General features: G+C 36.7%; 1 protein-coding gene across 1 annotated transcript in view; it reads left to right on the forward strand.

Moving 5' to 3' along the window:
- The window catches only part of SPINK5 (serine peptidase inhibitor Kazal type 5), a 65,541-nt gene that overhangs the window by 34,162 nt on the left and 6,946 nt on the right, over positions 1-24,433 (forward strand). Inside the window, exons 16-31 of the mRNA XM_075996192.1 lie at positions 108-156; positions 1,550-1,677; positions 3,287-3,374; positions 4,745-4,872; positions 5,527-5,593; positions 7,204-7,331; positions 9,007-9,106; positions 10,493-10,620; positions 13,916-13,988; positions 14,918-15,045; positions 15,208-15,280; positions 17,238-17,365; positions 18,163-18,235; positions 19,129-19,256; positions 20,072-20,171; positions 23,777-23,907. Of these exons, the coding sequence (XP_075852307.1) occupies positions 108-156; positions 1,550-1,677; positions 3,287-3,374; positions 4,745-4,872; positions 5,527-5,593; positions 7,204-7,331; positions 9,007-9,106; positions 10,493-10,620; positions 13,916-13,988; positions 14,918-15,045; positions 15,208-15,280; positions 17,238-17,365; positions 18,163-18,235; positions 19,129-19,256; positions 20,072-20,171; positions 23,777-23,907 (1,650 nt within the window). The remainder of the gene's footprint in view (positions 1-107; positions 157-1,549; positions 1,678-3,286; positions 3,375-4,744; positions 4,873-5,526; positions 5,594-7,203; positions 7,332-9,006; positions 9,107-10,492; positions 10,621-13,915; positions 13,989-14,917; positions 15,046-15,207; positions 15,281-17,237; positions 17,366-18,162; positions 18,236-19,128; positions 19,257-20,071; positions 20,172-23,776; positions 23,908-24,433) is intronic.

The following is a 24,433-nucleotide window of genomic DNA, read 5'->3' on the forward strand; positions in this document are numbered from 1 at the left end:
AGTAAAAGCACTGAATGATCAGTCTATGAATGTTAAAGATCTACTCTACTGCATTAAGATCCATTTCTTCTTCTCTCTTCCTTTTTTTTTTTTTTTTCTTTTTACAGTCAACAAGAAGAAAGAGCAAGAGCAAAGACTAAAAGAGAAGCTGCAAAGGTAATTTTCTCTGGAATGCTGATGGTATGTTCTGACATGTTTTTCTTTACAAGAGTATTCTGGTTATCTTATTAGAATAAATGTTTCCTGCTTAATTTTCATGCCTGAAATGAACAAAGAAAGCTTTTAACCAGAGTTTCCAGAGTATCAATTTTATTTTATGATTATTCAAGTTTTGATGTTCACTTAATAAAAAGTGCAGTGTCAACTTTTTGTAAGGGAATTTCCCCCATATTTGGCTTTTTGCTGTTAGGCACAGATTTTTAATATTAACTTGTACAGTTTACTAATTTCAATTTACATAATTCACATCTATTATTTCAAACAGATAGTACAAGATCCCAATCATTCCAACGTACAAAACAAATGCACATATGTTTTCATATTTGATCTTTGTCAGCCCCAGCTATGGAGGAAGTATTAGTTTTCTTGCTCTCAATCAATATTATTAAGTAATGTTTGACTTCCCAATTGTTTTTAGTCTACCTTCCATGCTTTTATAATTTTATAGGTAGCAGAGCCCTATGTGTAGATGTTGGATTACTTTCATATAATAGCCATATACAAGATATACCTTTTTAAATTCTATTTCTTAATAACAGCTGCAGAAGCACAAGCCTAATCATTATCTGGGGAAAAGTTGACACAGTTTAAAAGTTTACCTTTGAACTGGCTCATTTTTTCAATAGGTATTTCTGTTAGCTGGATCTATCTTTATATTGGTAATTTAGAATTGAAAATGTGTTTCAGCCATCATATTTGCCCAGTTTCCAAGCAAGTCCTCTTAGATATTTCCAACAGTCCTAAAACATGCCTTCTTCACTCCATCTATTGTTACTCCTCTTGTTCAAATCTACATCCCCATCCCTACATTTGATCAGTTCACTCCCAGGAAGATGTCAGTTTCTCCAAAGATCAGACTTATTCTCTCTTCTCTCTATAAATATATATCTTTATTTCTTCATTTAGCATGTTTTCTGTCTTCTTTCTCAGCCTCCTAAAGAAAAAACATGGGTCTGCAATCTTCTCAGTTTGTCCAGGAAGGCACCTCTTCTAGGTCTGCCTATAGGATCTCTCCGCTTCTGATCTTTCATAGCTTTTATAGACTGTGCTGTGCAGCCCAACACAGAAATATGTTTTCTAGTGGCCTGTCAGCCTTCTTCTGCATCTTGATCATAATCACCCTCAGGAGAAGGATGGTAAATATTTCCAGGTCTGCTACACCTCCAGGACAATTCTGCATTCATGACGGAAGCTCCGTAAATACTGATTTACTGCTACCTGTTAACACTCTTCTTTTCACTTTTTACTCTGCATTACTTATTCCTCACCATAGGAGATATGCAGGAAGGGTAGAAAACTGCTCTGAAAAAATCCTTTTTTCATTTTCCAGGAAACTTGCAGTGAATTCCGGGACCAAGTGAGAAATGGGATGCTCATCTGCACCAAGGAGAATGATCCTGTCCGTGGCCCAGATGGTAAAATGCATGGAAACAAGTGTGCCATGTGTGCAAGTGTGTTGTGAGTATCCTTCCCCATCTCTCCCACTGAATTTCTTCATCATTGATCACCCCCGAGCTTTAGAGTTTTCCTACATGTGTAGAGTATATGCCGTGGGTTGTAAGCTAGTGTAGGGGGAAACTTGCCATTTCCCCTGAAAGTTGGCTGAAAGATCAAGTCACAGTTAAGGCAGATGAATAAGAGAAATGTTTATTTGCCAATACCATATGCATGGGAGAAATCACAGAGTGATTACCCAATATCCCAACGAAGTTGAGATATTTTTATACATGCCTTTTAGAGCAGAGGGGGGAAAATGAGGAGTATAGGGGTTGTCAGGGATGATGAATGGATGGGGAAACAGATTGACTTGTAAATTAACCTGAAAGACAGGTATAATGTTTTAAATGATTTGGGTTAGGTCTGGTTGTCTTCTTGACCTTCTTTCCTGTAATATATTGAGATAACAGGGAGAAGAAGGGAAGTCAGTTGCCCCTTTGATCTTTTGATCAGATAGAGGGAAAGCCCCCTCCAGTGCTTTGGTGATCTCGAAGGGCCTGTGATTCAAAATATTCTTTATACCAAGGAGTCATATTTTGGGGTGGACTTGCCTGAGCTCCTTCACTAGAAAATTTTAAAAGCAGGCAGATAAGACTAAATAAAGTAATATTGAATTATATGGTGACAATGTTATTCTATATCCAATTATCCTTCTAGCTTCTAACTAAGATAAAGGGAATGACTCAATTTAGAGCTAATATCTTGTTAACACCTGATAATCTTCATTCATAAAAGAGAGAGAGCAGATGTTTTGTGATCTGAATTGGGTGATATCTTAGATCTTTCTCCCATCTTTGGCATTTTATGATGCTTTGAATATATTCAGACATGAGTTAAGTAAAAGGCAGTTGAACAGAGGTCTGTGTGACCATTATATGAAGACAGTTAAAATAACTTGAACAAAAAATGGAATAGAGGGGATTGTATTTCTCCTTTCAGGGACATTGCTGTATGTAGATCAAATGGATACTTTGGTGTAAGTGGTTTAGTGTAGAGTGAGACCCCCTCAGAAGTAGGCTCATATAATACCTGTTTACTAAAAGGTTTTCTTGTTAAGCCATGCCCAGGGCCTCCCAGGCCTTTGCTTTGCTCAGTGGTATGGGTAACCCCATGACCAGAGCTCCATTGTGTGGGGCAATATAGGAGAAGCTGATTATTACAACCTCTAATTCTTCTCCTTCTTAGTTTCCTACTCCCTTCCTGAAATTTAATATAAATGTTGAGAAAAATATTTAAATAATTCCTTTTTAAAGAGGTGCAAAGTTATTATCTCTTAACTTTCACATGTCCTGGTCCAACCTTAAATATATGTGCATGGTTTCTTCAACAGAGAGGTTGACAGCAGAGGCAGTAGAATAAACAGTGGGTTGAGATTTTTTAGCAGGGGACTGTAAACAGCTATGTTTATCTGCATCACTTGGCCAAAGCAGCAGCACCTCTTGGACTGAGTAAATTTGTACTGAAGACTGAATCTGACACTTGGTTTGGAGGATTCTCATTCCTTCTTAAAACGTACTACCAAAGAGAATAAGGAATTTTATTCAGCCTGTGTCTTCTTTTTCTATGGCAGCAAACTTGAAGAAGAAGAGAAGAAAAATAACAACAAAGAAGAAAAGGAGAAAGTTGAGGCTGAAAAAGTGAAGAGAGAAGCAGTACAGGTAGTTGTTTCAGATCACCAGAGCCACGTAATATTCAGTGATCATTCTCTGTAGACAAATCTCCTACTTTCCCCCTCACCCCTGCATCCTCGGTGATTGCAAACTGAGGACGTATGTATTTGGGTCCTTAGTCAATGTATTTGCACTAAATATATTAGTTGCTTGTGCATTGGAGGGGAGATCAATTATTTTTCTCTATCATTTATACTATTGTGCCATCATTTTTATTTATTTTTTAGTTATTTCAATAGATGCAAAAAAAGCATTTGATGAAGTCTAACACCTTCATAAACACCTTGTATCATAAACACCTTTATGATACAAATTCTTAACAAAACAGGGATAGGCGGCTCATACCTTAAAATTATCAAATCCATTTATGACAAACCCATGGCCAATATCATACTGAATAGGGAAAAACTGAAACCATTCCCACTTCGAACTGGAATTTGCTTTATTCTAGCTTACAATTGCTTCTATGTATTTTCTCCAAATAAAGTAAAAACTCTGAGTTTTCTGTGGTTGCTGTAACAATTTACCACTACTTGGTGGCTTAAAACAACATAAACTTATTATCTTACGGTTCTGTAGGTGAGAAGTCCGATGAGGGCTAAAATCAAAGGGTCGGCAGGGCTACATTCCTTTCTGTAGTCTCTAGGACAGAATCCATCTCTGTTTCTTCTCACTTCTGGAAGCCATCCGTGTTCCTTGGCTCTTGGACCTCTTCCTCCACCTCCAAAGCCAGCAGCGTTGCATCTCTCTGGCTGTGCCTCTGCAGTTGCATCTCCCTCTCCCTCTCTCTCCTGCTGCACCCTTTCAGTTTTAAGGACTGACCCTGTGATTATGTTGAGCCCATTAGGACAATCCAGGATAATCTCCCCATCTCAGGGCTCTTGATTAGTTACGTCTGCAAAGCCCCCTTTGCCATGTAAGCTTGTATCCTCACAGGCCCTGGATATTAGGACTTGGACATATTGGGTGTGTGTGTGTGTGTGTGTGTGTGTGTGTGTGTGTGTGTGTGGAGGGGGACCTATTCTGCATAGCACAAGTTCCTTAACCAATTTAAGAGACCACAAATCATTCTTCTCTGCATCTCTCATAATGCCCAGCACAGAATAATATTTGAATTGAAGGTTTTCTAATGAGATAAATAATGGTAATAATCATAAATTCCAAATGATGTGTGACCCAGGCCTCTGGAAAGCATCTTAGCTAATATCAACCTTTTGTGTCAACCTTCTGCATCCCCTTGTCTGCATCCATTGTTTTTTTTGTTGTTGTTGTTTGTTTGTTTGTTTTCAAAGGGGTGATGCAGAGGAAGCTTTCCATTGTTTAGTTACCTGATTCTTAAATCCTCCTTCCTTTGACAGGAGCTGTGCAGTGACTTCCGTCACTATGTGAGGGACGGACGACTCTCCTGCACCAGAGAGAATGACCCTATCGAGGGTCTAGATGGGAAAATCCATGGCAACACCTGTTCCATGTGTGAGGCCTTCTTGTGAGTAGAGATTCAGCCGCTGTTGCAGCTAAGTGTAGAGGAAGATGAGCCTTGGGCGGGCAAAGGGGTGGCACCACAGGCTTTCTCCATAAGGTAGATGATAAAGGCTGTCTTTGCACTGAGTTTGGGGATTTGCTATTATAAAGCCATACACTCAGCACATTTCTGTTTAGTGTTCTCCAGTGTTCTGAAAGCTACTTGAATCACCATCAAGAAAGGGCCACGTGCTAAAGACAAATTACCCCAGAGTTAGTGGCATGAAAAAACTAGGACTTCTGTTCTCTGCATTTATAGGTTACTATCATGAATAATCCAAAGGTGTCATCATTGAGTGCTAACAAATTGAAAACTTGTTAACATTTAATCAATATCCTAGTTGCTTTCTGGGGAGAAGGATAATATCTATATTTTCCAAAAATAATACAGTGTTGAATATGTATTTACTGGTTTGTGATGGCTTATATGTCTTATTCTTTAAGAAACATAAAATACAAGAACAATGGTAGGGAGGAGCATGCATTTGCCTTTCTACTCTCAAGCTAAGTTGGTAGATGCATAAAAGTAATGGATTATTTTTTATCTAGAGAAATTTCTTCTTAGGATAGTATGTATTGGGTACTATGAATAATTGTTTTTTCCTCCTTTCTCTTACAGCCAGCAGGAAGCAAAAGAAAAAGCAGAAGCTGAATCCAGAGCAAAAGTTAAAAGAAATTCTGAAAAGGTAGTTTTCCTGGATTGTTAACACTACACTGAAAGGAGAAAGTTTTGTGGTATCTCTGTAAAAATAACTCATGGAATTATTGAAGGCCCTCGCTGTGAGGGAGCTCAGAATTCATTTAGTCCAGGGGATGAAAAACTTTATCCTAAAGGGACAGCTATTAGATATTTTAGGCTTTGTGGCCATACAGTCTCTGTCACAACTATTGAACTCTATCATAGCTCTAAAGCAGCCTGAGATTATACACAAATACACAAAGCTATGTTTCAATAAAACTTTATTGCTACAAACAGGTGGTTGGTCAGATTTTGCTCCAGGCTCATAGTTTGCAAACCCCTGATTTACTCTCTTCCTATATTTTAAAATGAATATTTGGAATTCAGAGAGAGAAGGAAGAATTTGCTTTCAGAGCTAATGGGAGTATTGTTATCATATCTTCATATTTCATAGTTCTCATAGTCAAACGCTGGAAATAATAGAATACAAACCTAGACTTCTTGACACCAATTCCGACATTATTTCTATGTGCTTTGTATTATCCTATTTTGTCATACCAGGTATAAAATGTTCCTTGCTTTGCCTTGGATTATTTTTGGTATCTGTATTTGGGGAGAAAAAAAACATAGTATCCCCAAATAGTATTTTCTTGAGTTTAAGAAGACTAACTCCAGGTAGGTTATTCCAGCTTGTGGTGATTTCCCTGCCTTCATCAAAAACTATTGAAACAGCATGTTAAATTCTTTAAGAAAGGGATAGAATTCAGAATGAAAAATGGTGTTGAAACCGAATCATAAATATAATGAGTGAAGTATCTGGGCATGTTTAGCTCTTGAAAAAGAATACAGGGAGGTGCGGGAGAGCAAGAAAGCCTTCCCCAAATATCCGAGGGACTCTCATGTGAGAGAAGAAAAATATCCTTGATTTCTCCGAGGGAAGTAAAATACTTTAACACTGCTGGTCTGAAGAAACATATTCATCCCATTTTTAATGATGAAGAAAATTCAAGCCATATAGTAGGGATCCTATAGGATTTGTGAGAGTTATTTTCTAAAATTCCTCAAAAGTAAATCGATGGCTCATTTGTAGGAACTGTCTACTAGAAATTTTGGATTGAACTGTCTGGAACATAGTGGAGTCTGTATCACTGCAGGTGTTTCAACAGAAAGTGAATGACTTGGCCAGCAGAACATAAAAGGGATTGAGAGACAGCCTGCATGGTTGGTCTAGATACACTTTGGGGTCATATCCACACCTGAAGTTTTAAAATTCTATGGCATGTGCAGTGTATTTTTGCATTCTAACATGTGAGATGAACAGTAAAACCCTGAGCAAGAGCTGTGACCAGTCCTCAGAAAAATTCAGTTTATTAAGTCTTATGTGTGATGGCAGGTATAGTCTGGATTTGGGGCTAACTCTCAAAGAAAAAGAAACATTTTCCTCTTTTTACTATCCTTTTTGGGGTACTTAATAGGAATTAAACAATATATTTTCCAGAAAAATAAATCCTCAGGTCATTTTCTCTCTTTTTTCCCCCCAAGGAAGTGCTTAGTAGGAACCCAATAAACTAATTGCCAAGAAAATACCCAAGCTCTTGCCTTTTCTCTTTTTTCTAGGACACATGCAGTGAATTCCGGAGTCTTTTACAAAATGGAAATCTTTTCTGCACACGAGAAAATGATCCTGTGCGTGGCCCAGATGGCAAGACCCATGGCAACAAGTGCGCCATGTGCAAGGCAGTCTTGTGAGTGCACAAAAATCCTCCGCTGTGGATTGGAAGAGTTGGGGAAGCAATGAGATGGGCAGATCATATGTATTGTTTGTCCTTGCCTTACACACAAAGGAAACAATTAATTATCTATAAAGTATTTGAGGTGAATCTTTCTTTATGATGATTCACAGTTCTAGATTCACAGTTCTAGAAATAGATAATATGTTACTAGGTTATTACATTCTCTATTGTTCTAGCATAGAGCCTTTTGGTAGATCACACCATTCTTGATAAAATCCTAAATCCTTTGCTGTCAAGTGGATCCCTTCCCTGGATTATCTTGGAATTCCCATTGGGAAGAAAACATAGATTTTACTGTCAATCTAATTCAGGAGTCCTCAAACTTTTTAAACAGGGGGCCAGTTCACTGTCCCTCAGACCGTTGGAGGGCCGGACTATAGTTCAAAAAAAACTATGAACAAATTCCTATGCACACTGCACATATCTTATTTTGAAGTAAAAAAACAAATGAGCAAAAACACCCGCATGTGGCCTGTGGGCCGTAGTTTGTGGACACCTGATCTAATTCCTCACTTAACATTTTCAAAAAATATCACATTTTCAGAAAATGAAAAGTAGCTCTTTATGTAAAGTTTGGAAGTATACTTAAGATATTTAAGTCATTTTATCTATACTGTACAATGTGTATAATGATTATACCAAGAAAAATTGAACACTCTTATCAGAAATCAGATAGTCCACTAGGGATTAGACATGGGCAGAAAGTGATACAATACAAAGGAGAAAATTTCAAATGACAAATTATGTGTATTGTTTTGTTATACCACTTCAAGGAAAGGACAGTTAATAGAAAGTTTTATGAATAGATAGAACTGGACCTTATAATTTGGATAAGATATGGACATGTCTTGGACAGGAAGGAATGAGAGGAGAAACAGAGAAGAGGATAGGTGAAGATCCAAAATTAAGAACAACGTAGTATGTACAGTGAAAAGTAAGTCATTTAGTTTAGTTAGAACTTACCAACTTTTTACCAACTTTGAATGCCAGACTGAAGATTTTGAGGTCAATTTTCTATGTAATGGGAAGCCACTAAAACTTTTCAGGTAGGAGATTAAGTGGCATAAATGCAGTTCCTTTGGGAAGATTCATGTGTCAGCAGTAAAAAAGTAGAAAAAGAGAAGGAAGGGATGTAGGGTAGAAAGTGAGTGGATCGCTGAGAAGGTGAAATCAGTGCTACCTGGCGATTGCTATGTGAGCTGAAGGACAGGGAGCAATGAGAGATGATTCCAATGTTTTGTTCTTTGTGAAATGTAGAAAATCCGGTTGAAAAAACATGTTTAATAGAGAAGAAATTATTTCTGGCACTCTTGAATATATGTATGATAAATACAGCTAGAGATCTCCAGTGAACATACATGAAGTGCTAATTAATTCATACTTGTCTCATTTGTGGTAATGTACATGTTGGTTTTCTCTTACTGCAGTAAGAGCTCTTCCAGGCAAAGGACTCCACATAATTTATCTTTTTTTTTATTTCTGGAGAAGACCTGCAACATAGTAGATGTTGAGTGAATGCTGGTGAATTCTATCCATATCTGATTTGGTTGTATGATGAGAAACTCACAGAGATACACTCCACTTCTTGTAATCTATTATTGCCTACTGCCCACTTTCTAATTTCCAGCCAGAAAGAAGATGAAGATAGAAAGAGGAAAGAAGAGGAAGATAACAGAAATGCTGCAGGACATGGTTCCAGTGGCAGTGGAGGAGGAGGGCATGCGCAGGTGAGAGCTACCACTGATTTCAGTAACCAGAGCGGGCTCAGCTCATTGACAACAGGGCTATAACGCAGCCTGTATCGCCTAAGGCAAAGGCAAATGTGTGCAGTGCTGCGTCTGAAAGCATCCTTGGAATAACAGAGGAGTTTCCCCTTAATTAAGGGTGAAGGGTAGGATATGAGCAATTTTTCACCTCTCTAGGGCTCATTTGGACTTCTTTACACCTGAAAATATTAATAATATGCTGCGCTTTCTCCAGTCTCCTGAGTTCTCCTTGTAATAATCTTATTTCAGTAATCTCATCAGCATCACATGTTCTTTGTTGTTCTTCCTTGCCCTGGAAGGAGCCCCTTTTTTGAGGTATCTTTTCTGTTGATCCAACGCAGCATAATATGACGAAAGAGCATAGGCTTTTGAGTCAGGTAGTCTGGGGTACGAGCTTGCCCATCCCACTTGGATTTGTGAAACACAGAGTAAATTACTTCCTCTCGATGAACTCTAGTTTCTCTTATTTAGCAATAATCTTTTAGGAATAAAATAAAATAACTTAGGAAACTATGTTGAGTACATTTCTTGGGACACTTTTAAGTGTCAGCATGACAATATTGCATGTAAGGTCATTCTTTAGTTGTGAACACAGCATCACAAGATTACAGCTACCTTATTTATCTTCTTATGACCTCGGAATACCAAGATCATCTCTTCACTTCCAGATTTGACACAGGCCTAGTATTTACCTTTGATAAACCTTTCTGATTTTTTTTTTCATCTTTTCTGCTTCCAGAGGCTGAGTTTTCCTAAACAGGAATAGACTTGTTAAGAGTTTTTGTCTGTCTTCTCCATAATTTGGTCAAGCCTACTTTCCTTAATATTTCTTATAACTTTGTGCTTTCTCCATGCATTTTTCTCTCCCTTTTATCTACACTAGAGGTCAGCATTTTTTTTGTTTTTTTTTCTGTAACAGTCCAGGTAATAAATATTGTAGGTGTGGTGGGTTGTATTGTGTCTGTTGTGGAAAGGAAGCCATAAATAATACCTAAATAACTGAGTGATGATGTGTTTTGATAAAACTTTATATGTAACAATGGGCAGCAGGAGAGATTTGGCCTGTGGGCCATAGTTTGCTAACCTTTCATCCATGCTATTACATTCCAGCCAACTTTAAAATTTCCTTTTGTAGAAAGCAACATTAGTCTCCATGACAACTGACCTCTTTTCATTAGAATATGGATGATTCTAGCCCGTCTTTCTCTAGGGCTAGCAGCCCTAGATGTTATGTTTCTTTTAAGGGGAGGTTGACAAGAAATTTCCTTACACAAATTGTTTAACAAACTTAATAGTAACACAATAGACTAAGTGATCCAGGAGGCCTGCTCTCTTCTCCCTTTTCAGGACCAATGTGCTGAGTATCGAGAGCAAATGAAAAATGGAAGACTCACCTGCACTCGGGAGAGTGATCCTGTACGGGATGCTGATGGCAAATCGTACAACAATAAGTGCACCATGTGTAAAGAAATTCTGTAAGTACTTCTTTCACAGGCATATCTAAAAGATAGTTACATGTTCCTATTCCTCCTGAATTAATGGCTATTTATCATTTTCTATTGCTCCCTCAGTGAAAATTATTCTTTTTGTTGGTTCCCTAATATTATCATTTCCTCTTGCAACCCCCAAGGAACAATAGACCCTAGCAAGGGTAGCTAATCAAGTGGCTGATTCCCACTCTATTTTCTATTATAATTTTGTGACCGCTAAGTGCAATCATGATAAATAATTGTTCTTCCTTGTACTTGAATCCTCCAAAGACTTTATGATGGTCATTTGGAATAGTTGGCGAGCATAGTTTAAGAGAGCTGGTTTCTTGTCATATTTTGCATAATCCAGGTTCTGTTCCTTCTATTTATTTTCTCCAGGTGAATAATATTAAGTTGGAGTGCTTTATGATACAGCTCAGCCACTTCTGATGTGTGCTCTTGGGGCAACATAACAACTACTAATCCCATCTATAAATATGAGGTAGTTCTAGATGACCTTGAAGGGTACCTGTAGTTCTAAAACTTATTACAATGCTCTTAATTATGGCATTCAACTGATATGTGTTTCATAAATATTTATAATGCTCCCTCTTCTCACAGTAGACATGCATTATTCACCTTTCTCACCGGGGGAAAAAAATGACAATTTTGTAGTAGTATAGGCTATGTGAGGATATATAATCCAAATGTTAGATTTTACCAATGAGAAAAACTGAAGTTGGTTTACTCAGGTTTGTTTACTCAAGATCTCATGGGGAGTGAGCTATAGAGATAAAACTAGAATCCATGTGTGAATACTAGCCTAGTATTAATATTTTATTTATTCCACATTATCGAAATTCTTTGGTAGGAGCAGGATGGCAGAGTGGGGTAGGGCTGGGGTTTTAGCATCAAATGGCTGTTTCAGGTCCATGTTCTTGGACAGGTTATTTAACTCTCCTAGGCTTTAATCTGCCTATATTTACAGTGAAACATTGCTTAATGATGGAGATACATTCTGAGAAATGGGTTGTTAGATGATTTCATCATTGTGCGGATATCCTGGAGTATATTTTCACAAACCTAGATGGTATAGTCTACTATACACCTAGGCTATATGGTATAGCCTGTTGCTCCCAGGCTACAAACCCATACAGCATGCAACTGTATTGAATACTGTAGGCAACTGTAACACAGTGGGAAGCATTTGTGTGTCTAAACATCTCTAAACATAGATACGATACTATAAAAACATGATATTATGATCTTATGGACCATCATCAGTATTACAATTTTATGAGACCATTAGGTATGAAATGTCTGATTTCCTTAAATGCCGAGTTTGACAGTTGATATCTCTGACATTTCACTTTGACACTTCTTCCTTTATTTTTAGTGAAGGTACATCCTCAAAGCCAAATGCACATTTTGGCTTGTGACTATCTTTCACATTTTTTTGAGCAATTTCCATGTGAAACCATGGATAAGACAAAAATTCATATTATTTTCGAATGTGAGTTCTGCTGTGGAACCAAATGCAGCACAGACAACTTGAAATACCAACACAGTGTTTGGGAAGGATAATGGCTAATGTACACATAGTATGTCAATGGCTTGAGAAGTTCTGTTCTGGTGACTTTAATCTTGAAAATGAACCACGTGGGCAACCTGACACCAAGGTGGATAATGATGAGCTGAAAGCTATAGTGGAAGCAAATCCATCTCAACCTACATGTAAATCACAGCAAGGTTTGACATTGCTCTTTCAACAATATTGGACCATTCAAAACAAATGGGCAAGGTAAAGAAGCTGGATAATTAAATGAGCGTGAATTAAATGAATTAAATGAGCATAAGAAGAGAAATGAATTAAATGAGCGTCAGAGAGAAATTGTCTTGAAGCTTGACTTTCTTTGCTGTTATGACATAAAGGCAAACCATTTCTACCCCATATTGTAATGTGTGATGAAAATGGATTATTTTTGACAATCGCAAGTTTTCAGCACAATGGTTAGATAAAGATGAAGTGCTGAAACACAGTCCAAAACTGAGTATTTCTCAAAAAAAGCTAATGGTGTGTGTTTGGTGGTCCAGCACTTGTATTATCCACCATAGCTTCATGAAACCTGGTCAACTGGTTACAGTGGATGTCTACCGCAACCAGTTGGATGAAATGATAAAGATGTTGGTGATTAAGTGGCTGATATTGGTCAATGGAGACAGGCCAATTCTCTTGCAACGCTTGACCACATGTCACATAAACAATGCTTTGCTCAAACTACAGAGGCTGGACTTGGAAACTCTCCGTCATCCACCATATTCACTAGACCTTGCATGAACTGACTACCACTTCTTTAGGCTTTTGGACCCCTTCTTTCAGGGAAAAAGATTCAATTCTCAACAAGCTGTGGACAGTGCCTTTCTCAATTTCATCACCACTAATTCCCTAGGATTCTTCTCTGTTAACATGAACGAGCTACCATTAAGATAGCAAAACTGTGTCACCAGTCTATGCTCTGAATAATTTTACTGCTTTTTGTTTGAAATATAATGAACTTAAACCTTTGATTCAAAACCAGACACTTCATATTTAATGATCTTTAACATATACAGTTGTCATTGACTGAAATGTCATTATGTGGCACATAACTATATGGGAGAGAGGAACAACAATAATCGTAGTAGCCATGTAGTGTTTCTTTTTAGAGTTAGATGAGATGAACCATGTAAAACTTTTAACACAATGGCTGGCACAAAGTAGATGCACAATAAACGTGAGTTGTCACTAGTAAGTAGTGTAGTAATTCGTGTTCAGTAAATATTAGATATCACCATTTACAGTAATAAATAATGACTAATATTATGGTGTTTTATACTATACCATGTTACCCTTTTGTACAACTAATACTTTCCAGATATGATGACCATAATTGAGATAGCTCTTCATTTATGACTTTCTTTCTGCATCACACATTAATAGTAGAGGATTTTGTAAAAGAATAAATGATTCTTAAATGCAGAAAGTTACTAAGATAAAAATTTACTGTTACAAAATACTTACCTGAAGTAGTTAACAACAAAAAAATGAATTCTTTTTTTGTAATCTTTGGCAACCATTCATCCTACAATAAATGGTTTTCAACTGCCTAGTATGTGACAGGCAGTCTTCATGGACAGGTACTTTTCAAGTGAACAAGACAATTTCCTGTGAAGAAGGTGGTTAAGGGTATGCAAACTCTCAGGGTCCTTCCAACCCTGAGTCTGTGTTAACAAGGTGACTTCTGACTCTTTTCTCAACTAGGCAAAAAGAATCAGAGAAACAAAATGAGCATTCTGGCTTCAGATCAAATGGGACTGGATCAGCATCAGGAAAAGTGAGTCATTAACTATGGTTTCACAAAAGTGGTCTTCCTGTAAGTCAACCCTTGGCCATCAAAAAGATGGGAAGAGGATGACAATGTGGTCAACTGAGACCTTCCCCTAGAAGGCCAGGAGCCATCATTAATGTGAACATCACTAACTTGTTCAGTGTAGAAATCTAACATCAAATGGAAATCTTTCAATCTAACCCTTTACAAAGCACTTTTATAAATAGTAGTTTATTTCATTTTCTCAACAGCTTGAGCAAATAAGGCTTTTAAACCTTATTTTATAGATAAGGAAAATGAGTTTCTACAACTATATTAATTTGTTATTGCTACTATAACAAATTATTACAAACAGTGGCTTACCATAGAACAAATTTCTTATCTTACATTTCTGGAGTTAGAAGTTCTAAATGGGTCTTACTGTGCTAAAACCAAGGTGTTGGTAAGGTTGAGGGTCTTTGTTGTTACTGTTTTTTGTGAAGGCTCTAGGGGAAAATCCATTTCTTTCCTTTTTCTAACTTCTAGAGGCTACCTGTATTCCTTGGCTGTGGCCAACTTCAAAGCCAACAATGGCCAGCCAAGTCTTTCTCAAGCTGTGTCATTCTGACATTGACTCTCTTGCCTCCTTCTTTCACAGATGAGAACCTTTGTGATTACATTGGGCCCACTCGGATCATCCAGGCTAACCTCATCTCAAACTCAACTGATTAGCAACTTCAATTCCCTATTCAACCATAATTCCTCCTTGCCATGTACAGCAACATATTCATAGGTTCCAGGAATGAGAATATGGGCATCTTTGTGGGCCATTGTGCTGTCTATTCCAGCAAGCTTAACTGGCTGCCTGACTTTTGAATTGGAATCTTCTGATTCTTAAATGCAATCAAACACTATGTGAAAACAGCATTTCCAATGTAACCTTTTCATCTTTTCAGAATGTCTGTGATCAGTATAGAAGCCAAATGAAAAATGGAAAGCTTATCTGTACTCGAGAAAGTGATCCTGTCCGGGGTCCAGATGGCAAGATGCATGGCAATAAGTGTGCTATGTGTAAGGAGAAACTGTGAGTATTTTTCAAAAATGAGATTTAGACTATGAGTCTTAAAGTATAATAGCCATTTCTCATCAGTTTGAAGAAGTGACAATTGCTTAAAAAGCAGATCTAGTAATTAATGGGGTTCTTGTTCACTTTGGTCGAAATGTTTCTTTCCATCCTTTCTCCCAGGGAAAGGGAAGCAGCTGAAAAAAAAAAGAAAGAGGATGAAGGTGGGACAAGAGAAAAGAACAAAGACAAGCAGGTAATATATGTTAGATCCACTAACACCTAAACTCTCCTGGTTCATTGTGTGGTTAATTCATTCAACACATATTTGTGGAACGCTGACTGTCCCAATTATTGGGGTTATAATGGTAAACGAGAAAGTCATGGCCAGATCTTGCAAAGAAATATCATGCTATTCAGTGCCCTAAGAGAAACTTTGATGCGATTAACCTACATTAGTAGGACCAGCGAAAATTGTCAAATTATTGTGGTTACCCAGTTAATTTCATTTTTGAAGTTTTAAAACAAACAGTCAAGCAACCAAAAATTACAAACAAGAAAGTGAGTATCAAAAATTTGGAGCTCTAGGTAATATTAATAAATTCTTGAGCTGGCATTTCAGTGCCACCTAGTGTTCAATTTTAGGCTTTTTAAATAATATTCAACTTTTTACAACACCAACAAATAGAATATCATCCAGCACGATCTCTTCTTATCCCTCTAGGGATTCTAATTACAGAAGCAAAATGGTAAAATTTCTCCAGGAAGATTTTCCTATTAATGAGGCAACTTTTTTAAGGCTTATACTAACTAAACAAAGTGAAACATTAATAGTGATTGTCATTATTTGAAAATATTTTTGGAATATCTCTTGTGCATTTTGGTAGATGAATGGCTTTGAGAAAATACTTTATTGTACAACTTCAAATGATTTCTAAAGGCCATCTATTTAAAACCTTGGTCAGTTTTCAATTTTATGATATTTACTTTAGAAATTTCAAACAGAAAAAAGTACTATATGTATGTGTATAAAGAAATACTGAGATTGTGTGTGTGTGTCAAAAAGAGAGCTACAATTTTATCTATACATGCAAAGTTAACTTTACAAATTATCATATTTAAACTTCCCCCAAATCTATGCAGTAGGTGACATTGTTTCAATTTTATAGTAGAGAAAAACTCAAGAGAAGTTAACTACACATAAAAAATAAAAAGAAGAGCCAGAAATTAAACCCTTGAAGTAAGGGTTGCAATATAGCAGATGGGTGCTATATGCTGATCACATAAAAGTAGGCCTAGAATTGTTTATGGGCATATAAGTTTTAAAAAGGAGGGTAAGTACAATCTAGGTTACTAGTGGTATTTTTTAAGGTAATGCTCCTATATTTCTACTTTGGCTCTTTGGCCTTAAAGAAAGTCCGAGAGCCTTCTGTGGTTCTCCAAAGATTTTAGCAGAGGCCTGATCCTGTGGACTCAGTTCTGTTAGCTCCTTTTTAAGGTCCTTATTTTCCAATGAACAAAAAGGCATCTCCATTTCTTATGAATGGGTAGGAGTTTTATTCCCTGGTATGTTAAAACAAACGAGTAAAATGGTATAGCTTCGTTGTTAGCAGATTTCTGATCACAAATCTAACATTGACTTTACTTAATATCTCTGAGACTTATTTTTCTTACAGTAAAATGGAGATAATAAGCATTTATTTTATAGGATTTTTATAAGCACTAAAGGAAATCCATTAGCACAAACAGCAAAGTGCTGGGCATCATAAAAAAATTTTTTTTTAATTGTAATTGTTGTTGAGGAACAAAGCTGAAAATTTACATGTTTGTATGTGTTACCAGAAGGGTGTCTCTTAGCTCCTTCCAGGAGTTTTGAATTAAGACTTTTTATGTGTGGATTAATGAGTAGAGTTGCAAGGAGATAGGTTTGGGACTCAGTTTCATAGAAAACTATATATATATATGGAATGGGCTGCTTTAAGCAGTATGCAATTCCCACTGGAGCAAGACAATCGTTTGAGAGGATGCAAACTTCTTAAGCAGAGACTGAATAAAGTGCCTTTTTAACACATATTCCATCTCTAAATTTTCATTTTTTTCTGTTTTTTTTCTTTAAAGTATTATGACTTCATATCTAATCAACCAATCATGTTCTCAGGTTTTAAAGATCAGACTATATATGTAGCAACATCTTCTTTCACTCCTATCGGCAGGACCAGTGCCAGGAATTCCGGAGCAGGCAGATAGAGGGGAAGCTTGTCTGCACCAGAGAAAATAACCCTGTCCGAGGTCCAAATGGCAAGATGCACCCCAACAAGTGTGCTATGTGTCAGAGCATCTTGTAAGTACAGAGGTTCATCAATGGGTTTGATAATTGTGCCTGTCTGCCAGAAAATAACTTCTGTTTCTTTTAGAACCTAAGGCACTTTGCATCACATATTAAAGATATAATAGCTCCTCGCTTTTCAAGAGGGTGGTTAGTTTCCAAATACTTTCATAAGAATTTTTTATTTTGATGATAAGAGGCATAATCATAACTTGAGCATCTGGGGTAGGAAGACAGTTATTGTGTGGCAACAAAATCACTGACTTTTAAAGAGGAAGCTTATCAGCTAAGTAACTTGGGTCAGGCCAGTTCACTTTGCAGAGCCTCAGCTCCTTCTATATTTTAATATAAAGGGAAAAATAATTATACAATATAGTTTTTGTGGGGATTCTGGAGATCTCATTTTTAAAAATGTTTATAAACTTCAAAGCACTATAACTATGTAAAGAACAATAAAAGCTGAGAGTTTAGTTATAATCTAGTTAGAAAAGTAAAAATGAGAAATGAAGCAACTCTCTAGATGAGAGCTATACATATATTAAGGGCAAAAAAAATAACCTTTTGGGATCATATCATTCTGGATAAGAGTACAGTAACCGAATCTATAACCATTGACTGCATCGCCACAAATATATTATTATGAAAATTGTAACAATCAGAACTGATTATTTAAAAAAAAGCATTTTTTTTACTTTTTTAGGTTTGAGAAATACTGTTAGACTTGAAAATGTTTATAATTGGAGAAATAGTTGGTTAAAGACATTCAGTAACAACCCTAGCAACACTACTCTATTTGTTTTTTTATTCTGCAGTGAGCGAGAAGCTAATGAAAGAAAAAAGAACGATGAAGAAAAATCAAACGCCAAGCCCTCAAATGATGCGAAGGTTACTTTTTAAAGAATACCAAAATAAATATTTTACTTTTCACCTGTAGAATCTTGCATGCTTCTCTAGTTTTTGGATAATAAAGACACTAATATTTACTTCAAAGAAAATTGATTTTGCCAATATTGTCACTTTGGGTCATAATAAGATTTTTTTTTTTTCTTCTAGCTTTGGAGTTTGATGCTTTCCTTGATTTGGTAGGGAATCCTCCTAGAGTATGTGCCCATTATTGCTTTAGTCTTTCCTCTTTGGGAAAAATATGAGTTACAAAAATAGGGGATAAAATTTCTGACCACCTCAACTGCATGCTTAATTCTGACACTTTAAATGTCAAATGAAGCTTCAGGAAGCTTTATTGACATTGATTGCAATAGTTCAGGTAATAAAAACTAATCTCAAGCCTGCCCTTTAGCTTCCCCCCTTGATGTCTTTTTTCTGTTTTCTCCATATGACTTTCTAAGCATCAACGAATCAATAGTGTGCATGCTATTTGTTTGTCAAGCCTACAATGGAAGGCATCTTCATTCAGTTCTTTAACAGTAATAATCGCATTTGTAAAGTTAGATTCCTTTGAGATTGTCCTCTTTGGTCAAGAACACCTTATGTGGAAAATGTGGGAAAGGAAGGATGAATGAAAGGAAGAGGGAGATGAGGAAATCCATCAAACGTTGTTTTATGTTTCCCTACACTTTCCGGACCAGTGCAGAGAGGCTCGGAATGAAGCAGAGGATGCAAAGTTTACACGTTCTGAGCATCCCTTGGCCTCTCTTGCAAGGATTAGTGCAGTGAGTCTGAGCCCAGGGCCAAGATAGTATATCCTAAAACCGAGTTTGAGAAAATCACCTAGCAAAACAGGGAAAAACCGTGTTCACTTCCCCTTTCTCATTTTCTAGGACGAGTGCAGTAATTTTCGGAAGTATGTGAGGAACAATGAACTCATCTGTACTCGAGAGAATGACCCAGTGCGTGGTGCTGATGGAAAGTTCTATAGAAACCAGTGCCACAAGTGCAGAGCTATCTTGTGAGTAAGAGGATTCAGCTGCCCTTCAGCTAGCAGGGGAACTGAATTTCTAGAAACTGCTGATTGAGCAAGTATGTGTGCTTGTAAATCCTATGGCACCCTTAAGATAAGTCTTTAGCATCAAGACCCTTAAGTTGAGAACACCTGGTATAGTAGAAAGAACAACTGCACTTAGAGGCAGGAAATCCAGATGTAAGTTCTAACCATGAAACTTACTAGCTGTGTCATTAAAAATTTTTTTTTAACTTTCATCATCATAGTTATAAGAAATTCTTCGAGATCTTTCTTTCACAACTAGATCAGACTCAATTGAGATGTCTTTTTAAAATAAAATACAGATTTTTACAACACAAAATTATATTAAATCAGCATCTCTAAGGCTATGGAATTTATTTTTTAGAAAGGGTTTATAGATTATTTTTATGAACAACCAGATTCGGGACCAATGGACATAATAGATGGTGATGATGATGGTTATGAAAAACACTGTGAACACAATAATCAAATTTACTTAGCTTTCATAGTAAATGTTCTTTCAAGTAGGAATTTCTGATACTACTCTCTTTTTATGTCCTAGAAAACCGAAACTTAAGGATTTTAACCCACTTGTCTAAAGTCACACATCTGTTAAGTGATAAGAGCTCTAAGTTAGCTCCTAATTATGTACTTTTCTTAATATATCATCCTGGTCACTCTGCTTGTATGTTCTATGGTTCTGTCATCTTTTATGAGGATTGCTTAACTTCCCACTGGAAGTTACAGGAGTTGGTCCCTGTGAATATCATTTTAAACTGTTTTTTTGTTTTCTTTTCTAGTCAAGTAGAAGCTTTGGAAAGGGCAAAACTTCAAGAAAAGCCATCCCACTTTAGAGCTTCTGAAAAGGAAGAGGATCCAGATTCCTCCAATTCTTCTCTGGTAAGGATGACTATTTCTGAACAACTACTTATTAACTTAATTCACTTGACTTTTTAGACATGTTACCATTTGCCCTCCATAAACACCACTTCTATAGAGGGGTTGAGGGTGGGCTGGTTCAGTGCAGCCATTAAGTCCTTTGAGAACTAAATGCTATTCATGCTGGGTAACAGTTCTGGGATTTCTCTTTAGTGAATTCTTCTGTGCTCCTTGAGGGTACCAGCCATGCTTCAGTTTAGTACATGGGTGTGTAATAAGTGTTCCTAATCTCACATGTGGTCAAATATGTAGTCAGGTGCCTCGATTCTGCAATTTCAAAAAGGCCCGTCACCCAGCTTCTTCTCACTGTCCTCTCCCAGCCAAATCCTTTCCCGGTAGCCGGAATTGCTATGCCGAGCACACTCACACTTGTGAATTTCCACCAATCGGCGATTCACAGTGGGTAAAACTTCTTATTTAAGATACAGGTTGGTGGTCACCAGTAATGCATGTCTTAGTGTACATTGCCATAACAGGATTTCATTTTTAGAGCCTTGACGAGGTGAGAAGTAGAAAAGATAAAATGGGATATGAAAGCATGAAAGTAGGTTGATGAAGTAGAAGAATCTCAGATAGGGCCTGTCAAGAGAAATTTTAGCACCTAGGCTGATAACGCAGGAAGGAAGAAAGGTATCAAATGTGAAATTTATATAATTCTTTACCCAACTCAACTGATAATAGATGACTTGAACATGTGGAATAAATATGCATGAATTACATATTTCTAGTAAATTGGTCTCCACATCAGGAACCCCTAAGCATGGAGAAGGACCAGTCACAAAATTTGTTCTTTGTAAAAAAGATTTTACTAAAGTATAATAGTCACAGAGAAGAAGTGCACATATCCTTAAGTTTATAGCTAAATGAAATACCACAAAGCGATCACACCTGTGATACCAGCACCAAAGTCAAGAAATAAGATATCACCAGCAGATCAGAAGCTCCCTCATGGTCCTTCCTAATCCACAATCTGGTTTGGAGCTGAGATTTCTTTTGGAGAAGACAGTCACGTTCATTATGAATTTTTTCATCAAGCTAACAGTCCATTTGTCATTCTACAAATATTATTGGACACCTACTATTCTTCCAGGCATTGTTTACATGTGCTGGATCAATAGCCATGAACAAAAGACAGAACTCTCTGCACTCATGGAGCTTATGTTATACCGGAATAACAAGAGACCACAGATAACATGAATGAATAAAACATAATGCCAAGGAGGAGATAAAGCAGAAAACTGGTATAATAAATGCTGAGATGAGGAGGGGATACACTTTTTTAAGTAGCATGTAGAGGGAAGAACTCTCAAAAAGTGATGTTTGCACCAAGTCCTGAGGGGGCTGATTCTGCAGGTGTATGTGAGGAGAGCACGTTCCAGGAAGGAAACACAAGAGCAGAGTGCAGTGTAGTTGGAACAGAGCAACCTCAGAGGAAGCTGCAGAGCAGGAAGTCAGGAAGGTGATGGGAGGTCATGTTATAAAGGATTTTGTAGACAATTTTAAGGGTGTTGGCTATTGTTCTCAGTGAAGGTTTTGAGAAGAGTGATACAATTTGATTTATGTTTTGAAAGAATAATTCTGCCTACTGTATTGAAGGTACACTGAGGGGAGACAAGGAAAGAAACTGGACAGGTAGTTAGCTATTGCAGTAATTCACGGAAGAGATGATGCTGGTTTATACCATGGCTGTAGAGCTGGAGCTCTTGAGAAATGGTTAGATATAGAGTCTATTTTGAAAGTGGAGTCAACAGAATTTGCTGAGGTGATGTACTACGTAAAAAAAAAAGAGAAGCATTCTGTCTTTGTTGTCTCTGTCTGCCTCTTTATGATAATGTTTTATCCTGGTACTTTTTTTTTTTTTTAACATCGTAGCAGCAGTTACCTGAAAAATACAATCAGTATACCTGGTTCAGCCAACGATTCCTAGAGGTTGCTTGTTTATATTCTCCCAGAATATTTTTATCAATATGGAACTCACCACAATCTAAAGCACTTTAGATTTTGAAATATTTATCAAAACAAAAGAACAAGTACATAAATCCTACTTGACCCCTCTGAAATAAATATTAACATATATAAGTATTAAATTTTCTATTTCTTCTTTGTATCTGTTTCAGGAAGTGATTTTCAAGGAATTTATTAATTTCATCTATGTTGTCAAATTTATTGGCATATACTTATTTATAATTTCTACACTATCCTTTTAATATCTATAGTTCATATAATGTTGCCTTTTATCTGTATATTGGTAATATGTTTTTTATCGCCTTTTTAGTCAATTATGCTAACAGCTTATCAGATTCTTAACCTTTTCAAGCAGTTAGCTTTTGACTTTGCTATTTTTTTGTTTCAATTTCCCCTCCTTATTATTTCTTTTTTTCTATGGGTTTAATTTGCTCATTGTTTGCTAGCTTTTTGAGATGGAAGTTTAGATCATCAATTTTAGAATTTCTTCTTTATTAATGCATGTAATTAAACTTACAACTTTCTCTCAAATCACTGCTTTGGCTGTAGGAATTTGATGGGTTATATTTTTATTTAGTTCAAAACATTTTTAAATCTTATGATTGTTTTGAGAATGAGTTATTTAGAACTCATCCTTTTACTTTCCACCTGCCTGTTTCCTTATATTAAAAGTATATTTCTTATAAACATATAGTTGATTCTGTTTTTCCAGTCTGATGATCTGTCTTGTAACGAGAGCACTTACTCATTAAAATTTAATGTAATTACTGGTACCATTGGGTGTATGTCTACCATTAGCTTATTTTCTTTCAAATCTGTTCTTTATATTTGAGTCCTACTTTTTGCCCTATTATCCTGATTTATGAAGTTGTCATTATTATTATCATCATCATCATTCGTTATTGAACTTATTCTTCTAAAAGACTATAAAAAGCAAATATGTTTCTTCTTTTGCATGAATTTTTTTATTACCATGGAAAACATACTGACAACTAACATTTACTGAGAGTTATGTGACAGACACTGTGTTAAGCATGCATTTACATGCATTATGTAATTTAATATCCTAAAGCAATACTATAAGGTAAGAGCTACTATCATTCATTATTTTCAAGTGAGAAAATTAAGGCTCAAAAAAGTTAGATAAATCACTTCCCTAGTTAGTGGCATAGCTAGGTCTCAAATATCCATACAATTAACTAGTATTTACCTATGAATCTTTCCTTCCTACATTGCATATAAACAATAGCTTCATTTTATTATTATTATTTTATTTCTACCATGATTATCATCCTAGTTTTCTTCCTACAGGCACACCCCAGTTTATTGTAACCCCTTATTATATAGGCATTTTGCTTTCTTATTGCTTTGTTCTCCCTTGCTTCTTTGTTTACAAATTTTCTCTGAATAAAAATTGCCAAAACCAGGAGGTTAAATCCACCTAATACGGTGCGTGAGATAAATGACTTCATATGACTTACATCCCAGTTCCTTTACAATCATTTAGTCAAATTGGATTAAGGAAACCAAGGGGTTCTTTTAAGCCCATCCCTCCCCTTGAATGCCACTAAGCAAGTCTGCTTTATATTTTCCTTGTTCAGGATTCTGACATGTGCAAAGACTACCGAGTATTGCCCAGGATGGGCTACCTTTGCCCCAAGGATTTACAGCTTGTCTGTGGTGATGATGGCCAGACATACAGCAATCCCTGCATGCTCTGCCATGAAAACCTGTAAGTAAACAAACTGCACCATCTCATCTTCCGGTAGAGAAGTTCTTGACTATGATGTCAGTCCTTAGTAGTTGCACTGGTGACGATTTGAGGTGTGTCACAGGTAATTCATTAATCATAGAAGTTAAAAATTCAAAATTTGTGAATTACCTTTCTTATATGTAAAATAGAAAAGATTTAAGATTATTCCTTTAGCAAAACTGCTTATATGCATTGTCGTATACTTTACTGAGTAAAAGGGAAAAGAAAACATGGTGGGGTTATGATAGTTACAGAACATCTGTACAGGGCCAGGCATGGAGGCTTATGCCTGTAATCCTAGCACTCTGGGAGGCTGACACAGGACAACTGCTTGAGCTCAGGAGTCAGGAGAGCACTGTGAGCAAGAGCAAGACGCTGTCTCTATTAAGCATAGAAAAATTAGCCGGCATTGTGGCATATACCCATAGTCCCAGCTACCCGGGAGGCTGAGGCAGATTACTTGAGCCCAGGAGTTAGAGGTTGCTGTGAGCTATGATGGCAACAC

This window comes from Microcebus murinus, chromosome 21 (assembly GCF_040939455.1).
Source record: "Microcebus murinus isolate Inina chromosome 21, M.murinus_Inina_mat1.0, whole genome shotgun sequence".
NCBI lineage: Eukaryota > Metazoa > Chordata > Mammalia > Primates > Cheirogaleidae > Microcebus > Microcebus murinus.